The sequence below is a fragment of the Diabrotica virgifera genome, chromosome 4, assembly GCF_917563875.1.
Source record: "Diabrotica virgifera virgifera chromosome 4, PGI_DIABVI_V3a".
Classification (NCBI taxonomy): Eukaryota; Metazoa; Arthropoda; class Insecta; order Coleoptera; family Chrysomelidae; genus Diabrotica; species Diabrotica virgifera.
This window is the reverse complement of record NC_065446.1, coordinates 111,882,090-111,904,592: the sequence shown is the minus strand read 5'-3', so window position 1 is coordinate 111,904,592 and position 22,503 is coordinate 111,882,090. Positions and strand designations below refer to the sequence as shown.

Here is a 22,503-nt window from a genome sequence, read left to right as displayed (position 1 = left end):
TAATTTTGTGTCTTTGAATTTATCTTCTTTGGGCGTAAAATAATAAAACATCTATTTTTATATTTCACTTGTCACCGTGATGTATAATTATGTATATCTGAAAGGTAAGTAGCATGCTGCTTGATGGCCTTGTTGGTAGAGCATTGGACCAGAGATCAAAAAATCGCGAGATTGCGGGTTCAAATCCCGGACGATTCATGTTTTTTTCTTTTTTTTTAATATTTGGCATTGTTAAGTTTTGGTTCATTTTTGGTAATTATTGTTAATTTTTTTGTGTTGTAACTGTTAAGTAGGTATATTTATTTCGTTGAAATTATATTATAATAGAAGTATAACTTCTTACGTGCGTACAAAGTACACACACATTCGTTTTTTTTTCCTCATTGTTCTAGTATCACCTTTTACCGATTTTCTTCCTCTTTTATTTTTATTCAATTGATTTGGATCTATTGTATTTTCAAACGAAACCAATGGAATACTATTCGAGTCTTCTGATTCAGGAAGTTCATACTCTGGATCCTTGTCACTGTCGTCGATATCGCTTCCAAAGAACTCAGTAATCCTTTCACCAGTGCATCTGCAAAAACATAATTGATATTTGCTATTTTCTAGATTGTAACAAAACTGACATCTGCTACAACCAGCTTTAGAAATATCAGCTTTAGAAATATCAAAACGAGAAATGATATTTTCCTGTTTTTTCCTGTTTTCTCGTTTTTCACCTTCCAAATTAGAAAATCTAGCTGTATCACTTTCTGCTGTAATGGACTGGTCAGTATTTACTTTGAGCTCTAATACGAGTAGTACGCAATAATCTCACAATATGTGCACGTCTCACCGTAAAGAACGTAAATGAAGACAAAATACCAATAAGCCACTCAATGTTATTCAGCTGCGAGTCGAAAACACGTAAAGCATCGTATTTAGTGCAGATTTAGGCAAGCTCTGAAAACTTGGCGCATGGTAATACAAATAGACTTAACTCCATTGGCACTGACCGATATTATATTGTCAACAGAGTCTATTTGACATAAATTCCTTGAACACATTTCAAAATGAGTTATCATTGGTACCACTAATAAGTTTTGCTCGTAAACGTAAACAACAGAGATAACTCCTTTTGCCCAATAAAATTTTGATCTAAAACGTGTTCATTTATGCAGTTATCTCCATTTTTGTATATTTTCAGACTTAACTTCGTTTGCACGCACAAGAGCGAATTGATCTAGACTTCTTGTCCTTTAGGTGTCATGACGTTGGCCGTTAGCATGTTTACAATTTTCTGAAACTTTCTTTATCAGCTGCTGCGCGAAATCATTTTTTTACTGTGGAACGAATAATCTAATAATATTACGCAGCCATGAAAGTTTCTTTCGACCAATCCATCTTTTTCCCTGCACTTTTCCTTGCATAATAAGGCGAAGTATATGGTATTTTAGTCCACTAATTATATGAATAAAGGATTCTGTTTTCTGCTGGAAAAATTGTTTGTTCAGACTAAAAATCAAAGACGACACGGCAGAGAAAAAGGAAGCAAGGGGATAAAGACGGAACAAAAAAAAAAGCAATAAAATCAAATGAAGTAATACAAATGACAACATGGATATTAAAGGGAAGCCACATAGAACGGAAATTAAAACAAGTAATACTTCCTATAAAATAAAATACAAATTTCATATCGTAGCATTACAAGAAACGAAGCAGTTAGGCCAATATTTTAGTCAAGAAACAGAAGAATACTTATTCTTTAATATCTAGGGACAATATTTTCGAGTAAACCAAGTATCCGAATCAACCAAGTATATTGAGAATAAGGTTCAACTACGAATTATACCAATATTATAAAGAACCCTCTATAGCAAATTATGCAAAAATACAAAAATTTGCTGAGCAGCTCACCGTATAAGAATGGATAATGACATAGCACCTAGTTGAACGCTTAGCGGAACTATGGTGGGACGTCGATCAGTAAGAAGACCAATGAAGAGGTGGATAGACGAAGTGCGAATCAATTTTAAAGAGATATTGTGGGTAGAAAACTGGAGGAGAGCAACCAGGGACAGAGATATTTGGAGGCGGATGCTGGGGGACGCCAGGGCTCCACTTGGGCTGTAGCACCATAGGAGAGATGTAATGAGCTTAATATAATTGCAGTAGCAAGGTTAGTAACAAACTAAAATGTTTTGCTGAAGATGGTGAAGGAATGCAAACTCATAAAAAACCATACAAACGAGAAAACTGGAATATCTAGGCTACATAATAAAAAAAATAATGAGAGGGAAATTTACTCCTTGCTCAGGCTCATAATCCAAGGAAAAATCTCGGGAAAGAGAAATGTGAGACCCAGGAGGGTTTCATGGTTGCGAACTTTAATGGAGTGGTACGGGTGCAATTTAGTGATGCTGAAAAAGTAACTATTCGTTACAAAGTACTCGTTACTTATGAATACCGAAAGTAACGATTACTACACACAGAGGTAAATCGTTACTTTGATTACTTTGATTACTCTGCTTACTTCGTACCAATTGTATCAGAGTATCAGAGCGAGTGCCTCTTTTGATTTTGAGTATTGTATCTACTCGGTTGATATCGGTTGATATCGGAGTCGGACCGGTATTCCACGAGTGTTCTGTTTCAGTACAGTTAACTAAAATTGTATCTTTGAAGGGCGAAGGCTATGAAGAGTTTTACAGAATTACAGGGCGCTGAGAAGTAGCTGAAACAGAGGGAGGTATATCATTTAACAAAGCATGCACCCAGAAACAGATGTCTATACGATTTGTGGAGGTAGATAATTCACAGAATTTCGCATATATTAGTTCTTTTGAAAATAAAAATACAACGTATTAGATTTTAATAATAAATACACACTATTCTTATCAGGCCTAGAAAAAAAATAGCTTAGATTGACCGGAAATTATGTAGAAATGATAATATTTCTAGACTATGATCATCAACTTTTATATTACATATAGGTATGGCATTGTTTTTATTAGACCAGGGGATTTAACACTAAAAACACAGAAATAAATCTATTTTTAAATATACATAGTAGGTATATAGAGACTTGCAACTTTTTGCATTGTATTTAGGATTATGATGACGTCTGGAAAAAAGTCTAAAATAAATAAAAAATATGAAAAAACTATTTTTAAGAAACGCTTTTTTTTAGATACAAGTGATTAAAATTAAACATACTATAAAGAAATCAACTAAAAAAAAAGAAAAAAAATTGAAAGAATCTAACACATTCGTTAAAAAAAAGCGTGGTGCGAAAACCATTTATTTGATGAAGCCGCGCCACGCTTTTCTTTGACGAATGTGTTAGATTTTTTAAATATTTTTTCTTTTTTTCTTTTTGATTGATTTTTTTATATTATGTTTAATTTTAGTCACTTGTAACTAAAGAAAAGCGTTTCTTAAAAATATTTTTTAAATATTTTTTTATTTATTTTTAACTTTTTAGTCTTTTTTCAAACATTAAAATATATCGTCATGTTTAAAAAAAAGGATGTAAGTATATGACTGATACATTTTTTGCATTAATTTCAACTTTTGATACATACATTGTACATTTTCTGTAATTTCTTCATACATTTCTTAAATAAAAATCATGATTTATACCTATTACAGTTTTCGCAGTCTTTCCATCTCTTCTAATGCTTTACTATTGAACGGTGTAGACCTTGTTAGTTTCTCGCAATGTAGTTCTTCGATGCGCAAGCCGTCTAAAGGTACGTATCCATACAAGGCTAAACCTTTATCGGTGTAGCAGCTCCAGATAGTGGATAGGTCGGTGATAGCCGCTCGGCGCTCACCCTCTTCGATTCAACCGATTTGCGGTTTATATGTAAGGGAGTGCATGCTTTATCCATTTGAGCAGCTACACCGAGCGGGGTTCACCCTTGTATGGATACGTACCTTAATGATCGCACTCGGTTCAATGCAACGTAAGCTTTGCATGCTCAATGCAGGCTTTTGCCTGTCCCTACGCAAACACTTTCGGGACCAAGTTCACGACAGCGTAGTCAACAGTCGAACCTTGCGTGTTATGGACAATCGAAGCCCACAACAATACTAAGGGCAGTATTCGTCTCTCTGCGGTGCCATAACTTTTTTTCGCTGAAAACTGGATAAAAATCGCACAGAAACTGGATAAATTTAGAACTTTATTGTTTATGTATGAAGCATAACGTAAACAATTAACGTAAAAAGTGAAGTTATGTATATTCATATAATTAGCTACAATATGTAAAAGTTTCTACATTGTAAAAGCCAAGAGAATTTAAGCATTTTCCGTTAAAATCGTTTTTTTTATTTAAACAATTCATAAACACAAAAAAATATTTTTGATTTACTATTCGTGTATTGTTGACGGGAATACATATGTCTTGATTGAACTAAATAAAAGCGTTTAAATAATAGGTGGAAATGCGTTATTGCATTTTAAAGTGTATAAAACGCATCGAAAAATGCATAAACATGTTAAAATCAGTATATTAAGGGCCAGATTTTCTTATTTCGGGGTATTTTGAATCACTGAACACGAATTTACAATCAGAACCGACCACCGAAGCACCTGGGTGCCCAGGGTTACTGCCAAGGTAGATACGTCATCTAGAGTTTCAAAGGTTTGTTTTTGGCACTTAATTGATGCAAACATATTACTCGAGATAACTGATATTGTTGAGCAGCAATGACAGAACAGTTACATATTATCATTTAATTTCTATCCATTAAATAGATCAGTGAAGGTCGTTATATCGGATCTTATACTTATACGAAATACTGAAAAATGCGATTCTAGATATGATTACCGGTACTCAAATACAAAAGTAATCAAAGTAATCAAAGTAACGAATACTTTAAATGAATACTTTATTTAAAAGTAACGATTTGTAACGAATACTCGAAAGTAACTATAATCACCATCACTAGTGCAGTTCAATAGAATTGTTCAGAGTTGCAGCCAACAAAATTATGATTGCTGTGATAGTAACCAACCTCCGATATGAGACGGTACTGCAAGAAGAAGAAGGCAAGGTTAAGACATGTTCGACGTCCAACAAAAAGTTAAATGGTTAAACAAACTGGAACATGAAGTAAAACCACTTCTATATAAAAGGTATATTTACTAAAATTTTTTTAAAATTCCCAATGGATTGAATAAAATGTGTTCATCAGAACGTTTTCGAACCTATCGGTCCATCATCAGTGAATCTAAAATCAAATAAGTAATCCCACTATTAAAATTGAAAAGATGGTTGAAATTTTGAAAGTTACAAAAGTGTGGTTATGATTACTTACTTGAATACTTGCAAAATACCCCCAGAACCAAACAATGGTTGTGATTATAAATCAATCTACATTGTGTTATAATAATATTGTAGAGGCTAAACGCCGATGTTCATGGATATAACCTCTAGGAACATGGTGATACTCTACCCGAGGACCCAATCAACCATCTTAGGTCAACGATGACTACCAAGTGTCAAAGGTTTTTAAGGAAATGCTTGATGTGATATTGACAGTTAAGGAAGAAGGTAGTCAATTTTCAAAAGAATTTAAAACAAAAGTCATGATCCAAAACGATGATATGGTAAAGATTTTAATATCTGAAAATGTCTATTATTTAAATATATTGTTTTTTAAAAAAGTGTTTTACAAAATAAAAATTATTTTTAACTGTAACTACAAATTGACTATATAAAATAAAATTAAACTGATCGAATTAATCAAGATGAAAAAGTGAGCTGATTAGTAGTAATGATGGAAATAAAAATAAATAAGAAGGTGGTGAGATAGAAGAAAATTTTTAAATTTGGGATATTAGAGAGATTTTGCACCTCTTATTTTGCAATTCCGTTATAGTTATCGTTATACTACGTCTGCGCAGTAGCGAATATATGATCCGTTATCGTTATTAAACATAAGGGATTCCGTAATCTACGGAGGTTTAAAGCAGTGCTTATCGTTATCCTTATAGAAATGGTTAAATTGCTTTGTTGCCAGAATGTAAAAAAATCAGTAAAATTACATTTACATAGATTCTAATTTTTAATTATACTAATTGGATTGTACTAATTGTACTAATTGGATTATACTAATTTGGATTGGTAGTTGTATATGTAGAAGGGAATTTTTTATTTGAATGTAGGTGAAAAGTTAAACATAAATAAATTTGAGTTAAGATATAGTCAATCTGATAGTAGGAAATGTATGATAAAAGGAAAGCAGTTATTATGAAACATTTTTTATAAAATTGAGAAAATTCTTGTGACAAAATGGTGAATATGTAAAATTGAAGATACATAATTGTAGGTTTATAGGTGAGCCCAGTTGATACAGAATAAAATTAAAATTAAATTAATATAGAAAACAGGTGTAATGAATAAAATGGAATTAGCAAAACAAAATTAAGAGAGTGAATATTTTTGTAATTTAAATTGCAATAATGACTGAGTTTAAATGTGAGATCTGAAATGAAGTGATGGAATGTTAGGTATGGAGGTAAAATATATTTGGAAAATGTCAAAAACAAAAAACCAAGGAATGTGATGTAAGGTCAAAGCCTAGGTGAAATGAGGGAAAGAGAAGGATTGAAAGAAAAATGGGTATGAGGGTTGAACTGAATGAAGAAATGAAATGAAAGAACAGTGAGAAAATGATAGGGTGAATTAATTGGATTTTGATTAAGAGGGGTTCATGTGGTTAGTAATAATTAGTGTGTTTAAATGAGATTGAAAACAGTGAGGGAACGAAGAAGATAGTTGAAAAGGGGGTGAATAGGTTAAAGAAGATAGCGGATTGGATAGAAGAAGAGAAAGTTATAGCAAAGTAATAGGAATTATGAGAATAATTGACGGTGGATGGGGACAAAATTGCGGTTAAGGGATTTTTGTCGATTGACACAGTTGGGACTTGAAAGGTCCTTGAAAATTTCCAAATCCTCGTATAAGTCTAAATGGAGTGTATTTTTTGTTGAATATTGTGTATCAACTGGACACCATTACGAATCTTAAGTTCATGTTTATTGACTTTTAAATGGTGTGAAAAGGCTGAAGTGTTATCTCTCTTACTGTGTTCTGCTAATCGGGTGGAAAGGGATCTGTAAGTTCTACCAATGTAGATAGCATCGCAGTCTGAGTAAGAGAGTCTATATACCCCACTACGGCTCATGTAATGGATATGGTCTTTGGTGTTAGTTAAGCTTTTGTTGAGGGTGTTATTGACTTTAAATGAGATTTTGATGTTGTCGCAAGAATCAGAAATGATTTGTTTGACTCTTTCAGATAATTTGGAGTTATTAAACGGCAAGGAGGCATACATTGGAGTAGTTGTGGAAGATGATGAGAAAGCGGATTTTTGAAGTAACCTAAGTTCTATTTTTTGTTGAAGTTTGTGGATGACGTCTGGGTCATAACTGTCATAATTGTTAACTGCAATTTGTTAAATGGTTAATCCATGTTCAAAAAATAACCTAAGTTAGAATACCGAAAATATTGTAAGTGCTACAGTCGAGGGTAAAAAGAGAAAGTGAAGGTCTAGGACCAGATAGAACCATGAAATTAATAACGACCTAAGTTATGGCAATGTAAGAAATTGGAAAGAAAAAGCAAAGAACAAATAGGAATGGAAGAAGATTTTAAAACAAGCCGTGAGTCTGCTTGGCTCGAAGTGCTGATGTAGGTATTATTATAATTCTAGAAATAAATATGTACAAGTTCGTAACAGTGATGTAGAAGTTTCCAAGAAAGGAAGTTAAATAGAATTCTTCGTAAATCAATTTTAAACTCGATAATAACTTTAACTACTACTGTCTAACGTTACAAGAGTTCCAAATATTAATATTAGCGGGATTTCTTTTGTCCAACAGATATTTTTATACCTGCTAATTATCTTATTATTTGCGGTTTCGTATGAATAAGAAATCTTCCGAAATTTTTTGATAACTTCTCTGAATCTGATTAATTCGGTAAATCCAATCCTGCTTTGCAAAATTATAAATAAAAATAATCAACCGACGAACTGGTTTCTTTTATTAATATCGTGACCACTGATATGGCTGCATGTCAATGAAGATACACTCCGTAGTGTTGTTTTCACATTTTTATCAACAATTCACTTAAAGTTAGTTGATCCAACGAGAATTTAGAATTTCCCATGATCGGCGTGAGGTCAGAAGGTAGTACCAGGCGTACCGCAATTTGAAGAACATACTATAAAAATAATAGTGATCGTGGTGGACATTTTTACAGTTTGACGTCAATAACCAAGAATGCGTAAGGCGGAGCAGAGTGTTTTATTTGTTTTTGTAGTATTCTTTTGTTTTAATGTGAAAGGACAAGACCAGGAAGGTAAGTGTCGTGTGAAATATTTAAATTTTGGGCAGGACTGGCTTTGCCTTATAACGTTGTTTATAGATGTCTTAATTTATTAAAATATCAACAAACAAAAGTTATACAGACAATTGTTTGCAAGTATGACTTATAGTTTATTTGCGAAGTTACATTCTAATCGCAATTTAGAGGACGTGCCTTGCGTTTCGGTTAAGGATAGGAAAAACCTACCGGTTATAACCTAAAACCGGCTTTTTACTTCGCAATAACCGGTTTTGTCGGTTGTTTTTTTGTCCCGGTTATAACCGGCTTTTCTTTTTAAAGGACCAACCGGTAAAAAACCGGTAGAGTTACCTCTGAAAAAAATATTTGTTTTTTTTTTCGGAGAAAAAATATTATTTGCTTAAATTCATTAATAGCTCTCGCTTTGTTTATAGTCCAGTCGGGTTAGACGAATAACAGGCCTAACTTTGCATTAGGAGCTGCCCCAAATTTTATTTTTTTAATCTTTAGGGGGGTCAATGGTAGTGTAAATTTAAAATCTCGACTGAATTCCGCCATTGCGTTAGCCGCCATCTTAATTTTAAACGAGAACTGTTTTTGCTCAATATCTCCGCCATTTTCAACTTTTCGACAAAAAGTATAACAACCAAAATTGTTGAAAATGTAATTTTATATCATTTCTATTTTTACAATTTTTTTCGTGTCATCGATATTTTTCGAGTTATAGCGGAAAATAGTGACAGTTATATATAAATAGAGCATAATTATTGAATTATCTCGTTTATTGTTAGTTTTACGACAAAAGTGTTCCTATACAAAAATAGAGAGAATTGAATTCTACACAATTTTAGTTTATTTCATTTTTTTTTTGCTAAAGTTAATATTTAAGGTAGTATGTATGCGATAATGGCGCGAGCGTAAGACCTGATCGATTTTGTAGCAATTGTTTTTGTTTAATGTCTACGCCATTTTCAACTTAAATTGTTCCAAATATGATTTCCTACAATTTCTATTTAACAATTTTTTTCATACGGTTGATATTTTCCGAGTTAAGTGGGAAAATAGTAAAAAGTGGTGGGGGGAGCATAATTACTGAATTTAATCTTTTTTTGGAGCTGTCCCAAATTTTATAATTCTATCCTTTAGTGGAGATCAATAGTAGTGTAAATTTAAAATCTCCACTGAATTCCGCGGTTGCATTAGCCGCCATATTTATTTTAAAGGAGAAACGTTGTTGCTTAATATCTCCGCCATTTTCAACTTTTTGACAAAAACGGTAGGAACTAAAATTGTTCGAAACACAATTTCCTACAGTTTCTTTGCCACATTTTTTTTTAAATTTTATCACACACACATTTTATCCGAGTTAAGGAGGAAAAGCGGAGGGGAAGCAAAATTATTCAATTGTCTCATTTATTATTAACTTTACGACATAATTGTACATAAACAAAAATAAAAAGAATTATATTTTATACAATTTTTGAAACTTCCAATGAAACACCAACCAAACTAAGTACATAAAAGACATAAATAATAACTTATATGCATTAAGTTCACTTAATTTTATTAACTAGCTGGTTTTATTGGTTGAATTTGTCTGTCGATAATTAAGTTTCATGTCAGCTAACATATTGTAATATTTCAAATTTTTTTTTAATTTTGGACCCCGTTGGGGGGAATTTTCCCATCCCCCCTCTTAGACCCGCCACTGGTTCTCTCGAAAAATTGTAGTAAATCGTAATTGCAACAATTTCAGCCCTTACACTTTTTGTCGAAAAGTCGAAAATGGGGAAGATATTGAACAAAAACAATTGCTTTAAAATCAATCGGGTCTTACGCTCGCGCCTTTACCGCATACGTACTACCTTAAATATTGATTTTATCAAAAAAATAAAAGAAAGCACACAAAATTTAATTCTCTTCATTTTTGTATAGGTCAAAATTTGTTGTAAAAGTAATAATAAATGAGATAATTCAATAAATCAATAATTATGCTTTAACTGTCACTGTTTTTCCCCATAACTCGGAAAATATGGACCGCAAGAAAAAAATTATAAAAGACGAAATTATAGAAAATCGTATTTTCAACAATTTCAGTTTCAATACTTTTTGTCTAAAAGTTGAAAATGGCGGAGATATTGAGCAAAAACGGTTCTCGTTTAAAATCAAGATGGCGGCTAACGCAACGGTAAATTCAGTCGAGATTTTAATTTTATACTACTATTGACCCCCCTAAAGATTAGAAAAATAAAATTTGGAGCAGCTTCTACTGCAAGGTCAAATGCTATCCCGACTGGGCTATTAATGTTTATATTCGTTAATGTCCGACTGGTATATTATTTGACAAATAATGACATTATTTCGAAGTCTGTTAAGTACTATATAACGCCCTAGGGCGTTATTTTGAAAAATACCTAAGTAAATACCAACTTGACAAATATCAACCTAAGTAAAACTTTGGTTACCACAATTACGTTACTTATATTGTTACTGGTAAATGTACTTATTTTAAAACTAATTAATTCAAAATTCATTCAAATTTTTCGCATATAAAGAATAATTTAGTCGGACATTAAACGTTGAAGGCACCATGGGTATTCTAATAATAACGCTTTCGGTCAACGTATATCCCTCGGGCCGAAGGCCCTCGGTAAATACACCATTAGTGGAGTCACTGAAGGTTTTCACCTCCGATTTCGTTGAACCTTCATCGATTTTCATGAAAATTGGTAAGTAGTTAGAAGATACTTCAAGGAACAAAGGTGACATGATGTTAACTTGCGCTTTTACCCTGGGGGTGGTTGCCTCCCCTTCTCGAGGGTGAAATTTTTTTATTAAAAATAATACCAGAAATCTATAGAGGGGCAACTTCTAAGCAAAATTTGTTATATAAAGTTATTAACACAAATCAATACTTTTTGAGTTATTAAATATCAAAGATTTTATTTTTTCTTAAAAAAATGCATGTTTTAATTTTTTTTGTGCATGTTGCATGTTTTTCACGTATTACTCAAAAACTAGAAGCTTTTGTAAAAGAGCTATTATTACCAAAATTAAAGATAATAAAAAATTTAATAAACTCCCTGCTTAAAGAACTAAACTAATGTTATTTTAAAGTGAGTTATGGGTAATTGAATGTATATTTTTTTCGACGAGTACTCAAATCTAAGTATTCAAGCTTACATAACGGGAAAACGATGCAGTTTATAGAATATACTTGTTAAACACTTGTCAAAGTACTTCGGGATACCTATCAAATGAGTTTCAGTAGAAGTTAATAGCATCAAAATTAAGCAAGTTATGATGAAAATAAGAGAACCCTTTCGATTTTTTTAGGAAAAAGTTAAAAACTAAACATACGCCATTTCCGCAAAAATTAAAATTTGTAGTAATCCTCACAAGAATTTCTTTATGTTATCATAGTTAATTATTTCAACAAATTTTACCGGTTGAGAATGCATATTTTTGAAAAAAGGTATATTTTAAAAAAATCAGAATTTTTAGAATTATCGTACTTTTCATTTTCTTTTGATAATAACTCCAAAAATACTCAATATACGTAAAAAATGATAAATAACTAAATTTTAGTTTTTTCTGTAACAAATACTGTACCCATTTTACTATTTTCGTAGAGTGAAAAATAACCGAGATAGAAACTTTTAAAATTTCAATTTTGCTGCGAGAACCATGTAACCGGGGCCATTTAACCTTTTATTTTTAAAAAAGTAAGAGGTATAAATAACTATTTCGACGTTTTTTAATAGCTCTTGGAATAAGATTTTAACCAGTTATTAGATGAACTTGCTACTTTAAAATTTAACGGAGTTATTTACAAAAAAACAATAACATTTTTTAGAAAAATTTTTAAAAGATACATTTTGAAACATTTTTGGTGCATAAACTTTAACGCTATCAACTTGTTCGAGCACTTATTTCATAGATATTTCAATGAGTTTTGACAAATGTTTAATAAGTTTATGTTATAAAATGCATCATTTTCCCGGTATTTAAGCTTGAATACTTAGATTTGGGTACTCGACGAAAGAAATATACATTCAATTACCTATAACTCACTTTCAGTTAACATTGAAAGGTTTTGCTAGTAAGGAATTTATTTGATTTTTTTATTAGCCTCAATTTTGACAATAATAACTTTTTTGTAAAAACTTATAGTTTTTGAGTTATTTATGAAAAATTGGTTAAAAACATGCATTTTTCTCACGAAAAATTAAAATTTTTGATCTTTAATAACTCAAAAAGTTTTGACTTATTTTAATAACTTTATATAACACATTTTACTTATAATTTGTCGCTCTATCGAATTGGGGGTTATTTTTTTATAAAATAATTTTCACCCTCGAGGAGGGGTGGCATCCACCCCCAGGGTAAGAGCGCAAGTTGGCACCATGTCACCTTTGTTCCTTGAGATATCCTCTAACCACTCACCAATTTTCGTGCAAATCGATGGAGGTTCAACGAAATAGGAGGTAATAGCTCATATTCACCTTCAGTGACTGCACAACATTGGCCTCAAGCGTTATTAATGTTATTATCCTTATAATACCCTTGGTACCTTAATAACTATAATGGCTCCCACACTCATTGAAATAAAATATGCTTAAGAAATGTGATAATCTAAATTGGCTATTTTGAGGAACTCTAGAATAAGCACGTCTTGTTTGTTGAACTGGGGACTCTTAGTAAAAATAGATATTAGTATATATTATACACTCACTGGCACGAAAAACGGGCACCCTAAAAAATGGGTCATTTTTGATGTCTCCTAAACCTGTTATCCGATTTAAGTAATTCTTTTAGTATGTTATAGCCTTATTCTGTAACAATATCGCTGTAAGAATATTGTTGCTAGACAGTTAAATTTTCATTGTATACCGGGTGTACCAATCAAACTGGGTTTTTTCTCAATTTTCACAACACCCTGTGGAATATTCTAGCCATTATAAAATATTAAAATTAAATCCCTGCTATAGCCCCAGGTTTTCTTAACATTCTGTTTTTTTATTAATTCGCTTATGTTGGATAATAAAAAATTTAAAGACTTTAACAACTAGCAATGTTCTTTATCAATACAGGGTGTTTCTAAATAAGTGCGACAAACTTTAAGGGATAATTTTACATGAAAAAATAATGCCCGTTTGCTTTATAAACCTCTGTCCGCAAATGCTTCGTTTTCGAGATACGGGATGTTGAATTTTGTCTTACAAACTGACGATTTATTTATTGCTCTAAAACCGGTTGAGATATGCAAATGAAATTTGGTAGGTTTTAAGAGGTAGTTATTCCGAATTTTTTGACATACAACTAAGAATTTATATTCATCATTGACGTGCATACGGGTCATTTTACCCGGTCACATTACCCGCATGCACGCCAATGGTGAATATAAAATTTTTAGTTGTATGTCAAAAAATGCGCAATAAGTACCTCTTAAAACCTACCAAATTTCATTTGAATATCTCCACCGGTTTTAGAGCAATAAATAAATCGTTAGTTTGTAAGAAAAATTCAACATCTCGGAAACGAAGCATTTGCGGACATAGGTTTATCAAGCAAACGGCTATTATTTTTGAAGTTATACTTCTTTAGGCGCGATTGAGATTGAGGCTAAATTTATAATAATCTGCGCGCATGCGCACACAGACATTATGGTATTAGTCGTTATAAGGGCTCTGATTGGGTGTTGAAATGATCTGTCAATAATAAATAATTGTTCAATATGAAGAAAAACAAATGTATAATATATTAGTTTTATTGTTGTGAGGACAGAAACACAACAGTTTATAATTTTAGTGACTTTTAAATAGTGTTTAAAGCAACAGGTACGTAATAATTGTAAATGTATCATAGGTACCTAACTATTTGAACCTACCAAAATACATAGTATGTAATACTTTTATTTACATAATTTGATTACTATCAAAATTTCTATCAATATTCACCTAATATATTGTTTTCTTACTCTATGTTTTGTTGCATTTTTTCAATTCTTAGGGCCGGTTGTTCGAACGCTTATCAAAAATGATCATTATTAAATATTTATTTACTGTCACAACTGTCAATGTCAACTTTGATTTTGCTGCTGAAAACATAATTATTGATTACAATTATGAAATTAGTTAATCATTTATATTAATAACTGTTATGTTAGTTGATTAACTAATGTCACAATTATAATCAATTATGTTTTCAGCAACCCAACCAAAGTTGACATTGACAGTTGGTGACAAAAATTAAATATTTGATAGTGATCATTGTTAATTAGCGTTCGAAAAATCGGCCCTAGATCATTTCAATTCAAAATCAAAATAATTTGATTTAATTCAAAAATGTCAAAAGTTTAATCCGTTTAGTTAGTCGATTTTCGCACATAATGACACATTGTCTCCGTGGCTAAGCGTTTAATGCGAATGAACCCCAATAAAACGTCAATACCAACCGCGCTGATAAGTTGGTTCGAATCCCAATACAAACTTTTATTTTTTTATTTTTTTTTATACATTTTATGATTGTAAGTATATTATACGTAAAAAATAAAATACGTATAAAATACGTATTTAGTTAAAAAAATTTCCGACAATTAATGTTCAGAAATCATTTGTGGCATTTTTAATGTGTTTGTGTGTGTTTTATTCTTTTATTATTTTAATTTTTGGCACTGTTTTAATAAAAATGTTTGAGAAGTAGTAAGTATAAATTAGTTTAATATTTAAATAAAATATAAATAAAAAGTATATTAATTTCGTTTATATTAATTTCGTTTATAATCATATAATTATATAATAGAAGTATAACTTCTTACGTGCGTACAAACTACACACATATTCTTTTTTTTTTCATGCAGGATTACTCCTTAAAGATTGTCGCTCTTATTTAGAAACACCCTCTTTGATAATGAACATGGCTAGTTGTTAAAGTCCCTAACTTTTTTATTATCCAACACAAGCGAATAAATAAAAAAACAGAATGTTAATAAAACCTGGGGCTATATTCCACAGGGTGTTGTAAAAATTGAGAAAAAACCCAGTTTGATTGGTACACCCGGTATACAATGAAAATTTACTTGTCTGTTAACAATATTATTACAGAGGTATTGTTAAAGAATTACGCTATAAAATGTTAAAAAATTACTTAAATCGGACAACAGGTTTAGGAGATACGAGCTATCAAAAATTGCCCATTTTTTGGGGTGCCCGTTTTTCGTGCCATCTAGTCTATGCATTTATAGTTGTATTATTATAATAATAATTGTATACATAGATGCTGTACTACACAAACGAGAATAAACTTATATTTTATTATTTATAAATCCAGGAGAAAAAAATCATTCCTGTGGAATCACTAAAAAAAATGAAAAAAAAAATACTTTTGTGTAGGATACCTATGTTGTGTAAAAAGGAGTTTTTTTTTTCAGAAATACCACAAGTTTGCAAAAACATTTAGGACAATAATACATCTAGTTCAGAATTAATAATGAATCATTATATTTGTTTTTTAACTTTTACTATTTTTGATGATACTTTTTGTTTTTATAATATTCATATACATGTATATACATGTATGTTATAGTCTAATTTACTTCATATTACGTATATATTCTAAAAATTGGTATCTAATTTTACTACCTTTTGTATATTTCAATTATTTGATATTAAATATTTAGACCCGAAATTTTCATTGCGTTAGGTAGGTCATAAGTTAAATCACATATTCTTGGACCCAAATAGATCGATTGAACCTAACTTGCCTTAGCACAAATGTGCACTTAAAAAAATGACAGACCTTTGAAGTTACCAAATGAAAATATATTTTTCCAATATATCGAAAACTGTGATTTTCTGTTGAAAATGGACATGTGGAGTATCACAAACCCAAGTGCCATGTAAATGTAACTGTAACCTATTGGGTATTGAATATTGATTCAACAAACCGAAAACCGGTTTTCAAATTATAACCGCCAGGTTAAACCGTAAGTAAAAAAACCGGTTTAACCGAAAACTGGTGTTTTGTCAACAACCGCCATCTCTAGTTTCGGTTGCTTCTTCTTTTTCAGATGCAAATACATTAGTGGACGTTAGCGATCACATTTTCCATTAACTCTGTTTCTTGCAATATGTATCAGATATTTTATGTCTTTAATCCCTGGCCATTGCCTGATGTTTCGGAGCCAGGACATTTTCTTGCGTCCCATTCTGCTCTTGCCATCAATTTTACCCTCGAATATAAGTTGAAGGAACTGGTATATTTTATTTTGCATGATGTGACCTAGATGCGCCGTTTTCCTTTTCTTGATGGTTTCGAAAATTTGGCGTTCTTAGTTGATTCTTTTAACGTCATCTATATTTGTGATTTTCGCCGTTCATGGTATCTATAAGATATGAAGATAAAGCCACATTTCGAAAGCTTCTAATCTGTTTATATCCCTCGTTTTGAGTGTCCAGCCCTCTACGCCATAAAGCACCACCGACCATACGTAGCACTTAGTAAACCTTATCTCAGTTGAAGATCGAACTCTGAACAGGTCATACCTTCCTGAATTTTACGAAAGCTTGTCTAGCTTGCCCACTCACTCTTTCAATGGAGTTGGTATTCAGTGTTATGGTGGAGTTCTCAAGTGCATCCAAGTTTCTGGAGATGATCATGAATTTGGTCTTTTTGGTATTAATCTCTAATCCCATTCGCTTAGTGTATTCTCCGATTATAGTGACAAGTTGCTGAACATCGAGTATGTTGTCACTAGTGTTGGAAAATTCTCGAGAATGAAAAATCAGAGAATATTTTGAAGAATATTCTCGAGAATATTCTCGATATGGAGAATTTTCTGAGAATGAACCCTATGACGCGCTTAGGGATATTTTAAAGATGAAATATTCAAAAATAATATATTAAAAATCATGAAATTAGATACAAAATTATGATACGAATCAACTGTACGCTTTGTATATAAAAAAAAAACAAAAACAACGGAACACACCAAATTTATTAAAAAAAAAAATGAAATATGATTAACAGCAAATAATGGATGTGGTGATCTAATCTGAAAAAGATGTGGCTTCAGATTCAGAATATATTTCTACCATTAGCTCATCCTGGTCATCTACATTCTGTATTTCAATGTACTGATTCGAAGTTGTGGGATTTTGTTTTTCACGGGTCGCCACCTCAGGATTGTGGTAGGGGAGCAAAGTATGCTAAATGTGCAGTCACTCGAGCGCTTTGGGGACCTATTGGGTTGTGAAGAGTAGGTCCTAAAACCAGAAAAAGTTAAGTATAGTTTTCCATTTTAGTGGGCGCTTGCCATCTTTTAATTTAATTTTTCATTTCCAACAATCGTTTTTTCCGATTATAACGCCATTTATCCATAATTCGAAAAAATGTTTCGAATAAAAGTTACTTATTTTTACGTAAAGAATCCAAATCTGCAATAAAAAATGGGGGCTCCTATTTAAGATTTTAAAGTAGCCCCCCACCCCACTCTCATGGGGGGTTGTGTTTGGTGCCATCCGATAAATTTTTCAAAAATATTTAATAAGTGTATTTTACAGTTTTTCGATCTGATGTTCATTTCGCGAAATACGCGGGATTCGTATTTAAAATATTAAATTTACCCCCCCCCCTCTCCGAGGGAAGTCGTGTTTGGTATCATTCGATAGATTTTTAAAAAATATTGAGCACATATTTTTTAGTTTTTCGATTTGTCATTAATTTTGCGAAATATTCGCTTTTTTCTTGTGAAATTTTGGGGCTCACCCATTTCCTTACGCCCGGCTCAAATCGTCAGATTTTTGTAATGTACACTATTTTGCATGTACTTAGCTTCGTTATTTTAATCTGACAATTTCGAGTTTGTTTAAGGATAGATTTTTTTCGGGCCCCCCTTAACGAACTCCCCTGTGTTAAGAGCCAATATATGGTAGAGGTACATCTGCAGTGTACCAGGTTTCTCTCCATATGATAATCTGACGCGCTCGAGTAACTGCAAAAATCACCGCTTGGGCTCCCTGCCATTGGTCTACGTCTAATAATTTTAAATTGTGAGAAATAAAAATTACCTTACTAGCCCGTTCAGCAGTAAGCCGGTTTATTTTAGAGGAGTGAAGAAAAAACCATAAGTAGTGAAACTTATTTCAGTCGCTGCATTGGATGAAGGCATGCTTAATATATCAACTGCTATTTTAGTTAATTTTGTTCCGAAACATGTACTTTTCCACCATATGATTGGGTCTAGTTTTTCAATTAATTGTCAACGTATGGTTTTCCAAAAAAAAAAATCCCTCCTTAAACCGATAAAGTTCCAAAGCTGCCCTTATTTCAGCCGAGTCATCATATTTTAAAGTTGCTAAATTATATATAAACTCAGTTCCCTCAACTTATTCTTCTCTGCCTAAATGAATACCATTATAAACATTTGTACATTAATACAGCACCAAAACAATAAATATTGACACTGTAAACACCCTAGCTAGTGGTTCATGGGATTCCCCAGCCCCGGGTACTACGATTTTCATGCAAAAAAGCATTTCATTAGCGGAGCGACAAGTATGTGTTTGGGCTTCAAGAATAATAATGTTTGGGACGCAACAAATATACTAGGTGAATTGGTAAAAAGAATGTACTTACCTACATATTTTTTAAAATGTAATAATTTGACCCATATCTAGTTTTTATTTTTATTTCCGTTTTTGCAAATATAGAAAATTCTCGCCGAGACCTTTTTGGCCTAGAATATTCTCGTTCTCGAGAATATTCTCTTGAGAATGTTCTCTTCTTACATCACTAGTTGTCACAAATTTAGACACCATCATCAGCATCTCGTACGTTGTTGATCAATACTCCACTTTGATTCTCATCTCTGCATCTTCCAAAGACTCTTGAAATATGGCTTTCGAATAAATATTAAATAAAAGAGGGGAAAGCACACATCCCTGTCTAACACCCGTGATTATATGTATGGGTTTGGATAGAGAATAATTGTTAATTTTTAATTGTGTCGTTTGATACCAGTACAAGTTTTCAATGCATATTATGTCTTTTTGGTCTATATCAAGTTTTTGGAGGATCTGCATTAACGTGGTGTTGGACACGATCAAACGCTTTTTCGTAATATAAAAATCATAGGAACACGTCTTTCTTTTGATCGTAAAGATTTGGTGCTGGTCTAATTTTAGACCAACACTAGTAGCTGTATTGCTACTATTACTTCTCTTGTTCCTAAACTTTGCCTACCGAACTGAGAATCACTGATGTCCAATTCACATTTTTGTATGATCTTTGATGTAGTATTTTGAAGAATGTCTTTATATATAAGTTATATTAAGAATATATAGAATATATCAGGCTAATCAGTCTGTGATCCTCACAGAAGGTTTCGGTTGCAATTCAAAACTTGCAAAAACGTTCGCAATCCCGGGTTTCTATAGTATTTTTACTACAAAAGCAAAATTACGTAGGTCAAAATTTCCTGACGTAAGAGCACTTTCAAAACATTAGAATGTGAATTTTCATCATGGCCACGTTTACGTCAATACTTGTCAGAGATATTTTTCTTTTTTTTTTGTTTACTATAATAAATAATATTTATTCTAATTAATGATATCAATTGGTTTTCATTACTTGCCGAAATATATTAATTAACAACAATATTATCATAGTGTAGGTATAATCATTAAAACAGATTATTTAATATATTTAAAACTAACTACTGCAAACGCTAAAATTCATAAGAAAACTTTCTGATCTGTAAATCTAATAATAATCTTATTTCTAATAAACCTAATCTAAGAAATCTAAAATCTTTAACTGACTTCTCTGCAGCTAATGGTAAAAGGGAATCCCATTATTTCGTTCTTGTTCAAAATAATCTATTAAAGAAGCATTTTGATTTGGCATATGTTTCTCAATACAAACAAAATTAATAGGTACACCACAATAATAATTACAATAGTTTTTAAATTAAGCTATATTAATATGTAGGTATTTATAAAAACAGTGTTTTAAAGCTATATTTTGAATCAAATTGTGTACGAAACGAAGTAAAAATGTAGCACCACAGAACTGTCAGATCAGTAGCGTATGATTTTCGAATATATTTAAATAAAATTATTATTTTCTGTAGTATTTAACTTAAAGGATTGTTTCATAAAATTTATATTATTAATAATAAAAAATGTTTTTGATTATTTAATTAATATAATTCTAAAATTCTCAATATAATCGCGATTACGGTTTTCTTATTATACAGTATGTCCCTGTAAGTTGTATCCATATGGAAAACTTTTTTATTATTAATTTTACGAAAAAAAGTCATTCTTCATAAAAAGCTCTGCATGGTCCAAAACCTAAGATTCAACCATCAGATATCAAATTTTATGAACATTATACGAGATATGTCAAAAAGTTTGAATTTCACTCAAGAAATATTGAAAAAGAATATTGAAAATTGCTGTTATGAAAAGTTGTTTGGAATTAAAAACTATATTCTAATATTCAATTACATCCTTCTAATTGAAAAAATTTTTTTTTGTTGAAATATTATGGATAACTAACATTATTTTCAGTAATTTTAATTCTAATAACTCTTTTATTATTAATTTTACGAAAAAAGTGATTCGTAATAAAAAGTTCTGCATGGTCTAAAATACTCTAAATCCTAAAATACAACCACCATATTATGTCAGTTTTATACGAGGTGTGCCAAAAAAATAAATTTAGATCAAAAATAAAGTACCTTTATAGTTCAAAATATTTCAATAAGAAGGATGTATTTACATACTCAAACATGGTTTTTAATTCTTAATAACTTTTCATAATAACTGAACAATATCCCTTCGTTGGCTCAGTGTAGATGGTCTTTAAGTTGTGATGGAAACACCAAATAATAGTAGCAGAGTTTATTGATGAGACTTACACTATGGATAATGACCAGGGGTACTTTGAGTAGAGACTTAAATGTTGAGCGTTGAAGACAATCACTCGCGTTAATGAATTAATAATAATTGAATTTCTAGACAAGAGATCTTAGTTTTATATAAGTTTAAATTGGGTCAATGTAAACACGGGCCCCGCGTGATTTTGTGTATCTAATTAAGGTAAATTGTTTATCTTATGTCAGCAACTTTAGGCTGATGTCCAAATTATATTATTGATAATTGACCAAATGTGTATGTAATTTAATTAATTACGTGTGTGTGTTTAATAACAAATAAATGCATTCGATCTACTGGGTGATAAAATGATACTGTCCAATTTCGGATATGAATACTGAATATTTGATATTGGACATACTGCAGAATCGGGCAAAAACTGGCCCAAGTGTCAATACTCAAAGTTTACATATAAGTATTACATAAAATAGTCAAATTCAAACATGTTAATAAATAAATAGTTTAAGAATAATCAACAATCTTCCAACCGTACTCTAGCGATCAATGTCCGACTCTATCTCTAGATTAAAATTAGGGCAATTGGATGAAAATGTGGAGAGTGGGAGGTCGGCCTTTGAAGTCGACGGTACATTGTTATGCCGATTACTACTTAATACAGGTACTTCCTGTTCGTTAGTCTGAGTATGTGGATTCCCTGAACGACATAGTCGTACAACAGGACGGTATTTCCATAACGTGAGTATCCCAATTATTACCATTATAGTAATGGTCCCGGTGGCTACAAAATAATGCCAATTAGATTCTGGAATCGATTGCCACTGCGTATGCGTCATTTCTTGTTCTAGACTTTCCTCCTCAAGTAACGCGTGACGTAGCTCTCCTCCTGGTATGTCCAGGTAGGTGTTTAGAGGCATGTTAAACCTGCGGGGTGTCCTCGCCACCAATTGGGCCACGGGAGTGATTGGCGCCTTCAGGTAGCTTGTTACCGCTCTCTCCATCCCACTGCTAGTGGGGAGTAATGTAATATTTTTCGTTTGGGCGATACATTTGGGTGAAAGTTTCAGGAATGTGACTCGTTCCAGTACTCTTTCGCTCCGATTTCCATCGCAAATAATGGATATGTGTATCGTGACTGGCGTGATAACGAGCCAGAGGTTGGGGGTACCCATCTTACTCCATTCAGCTGTCTGTATTGTCCTGGCTACCACTGGACATGTGCTATTCTTAGATCGCTCATAAATTTCTTCAAGTATGCAGTT

The 22,503-nt window shown here is 31.9% G+C and overlaps 1 protein-coding gene across 1 annotated transcript in view; it reads left to right on the top strand.

Annotated features, from left to right (window-relative positions):
• The first annotated feature begins 8,038 nt into the window (after positions 1 to 8,038).
• LOC114335348 (serine protease snake) overlaps positions 8,039 to 22,503 on the top strand; it is a 102,869-nt gene continuing 88,404 nt past the window's right edge. Inside the window, exon 1 of the mRNA XM_028285576.2 lies at positions 8,039 to 8,357. Coding sequence (XP_028141377.1) covers positions 8,279 to 8,357 — 79 coding nt within the window. The 5' untranslated portion in view covers positions 8,039 to 8,278. The remainder of the gene's footprint in view (positions 8,358 to 22,503) is intronic.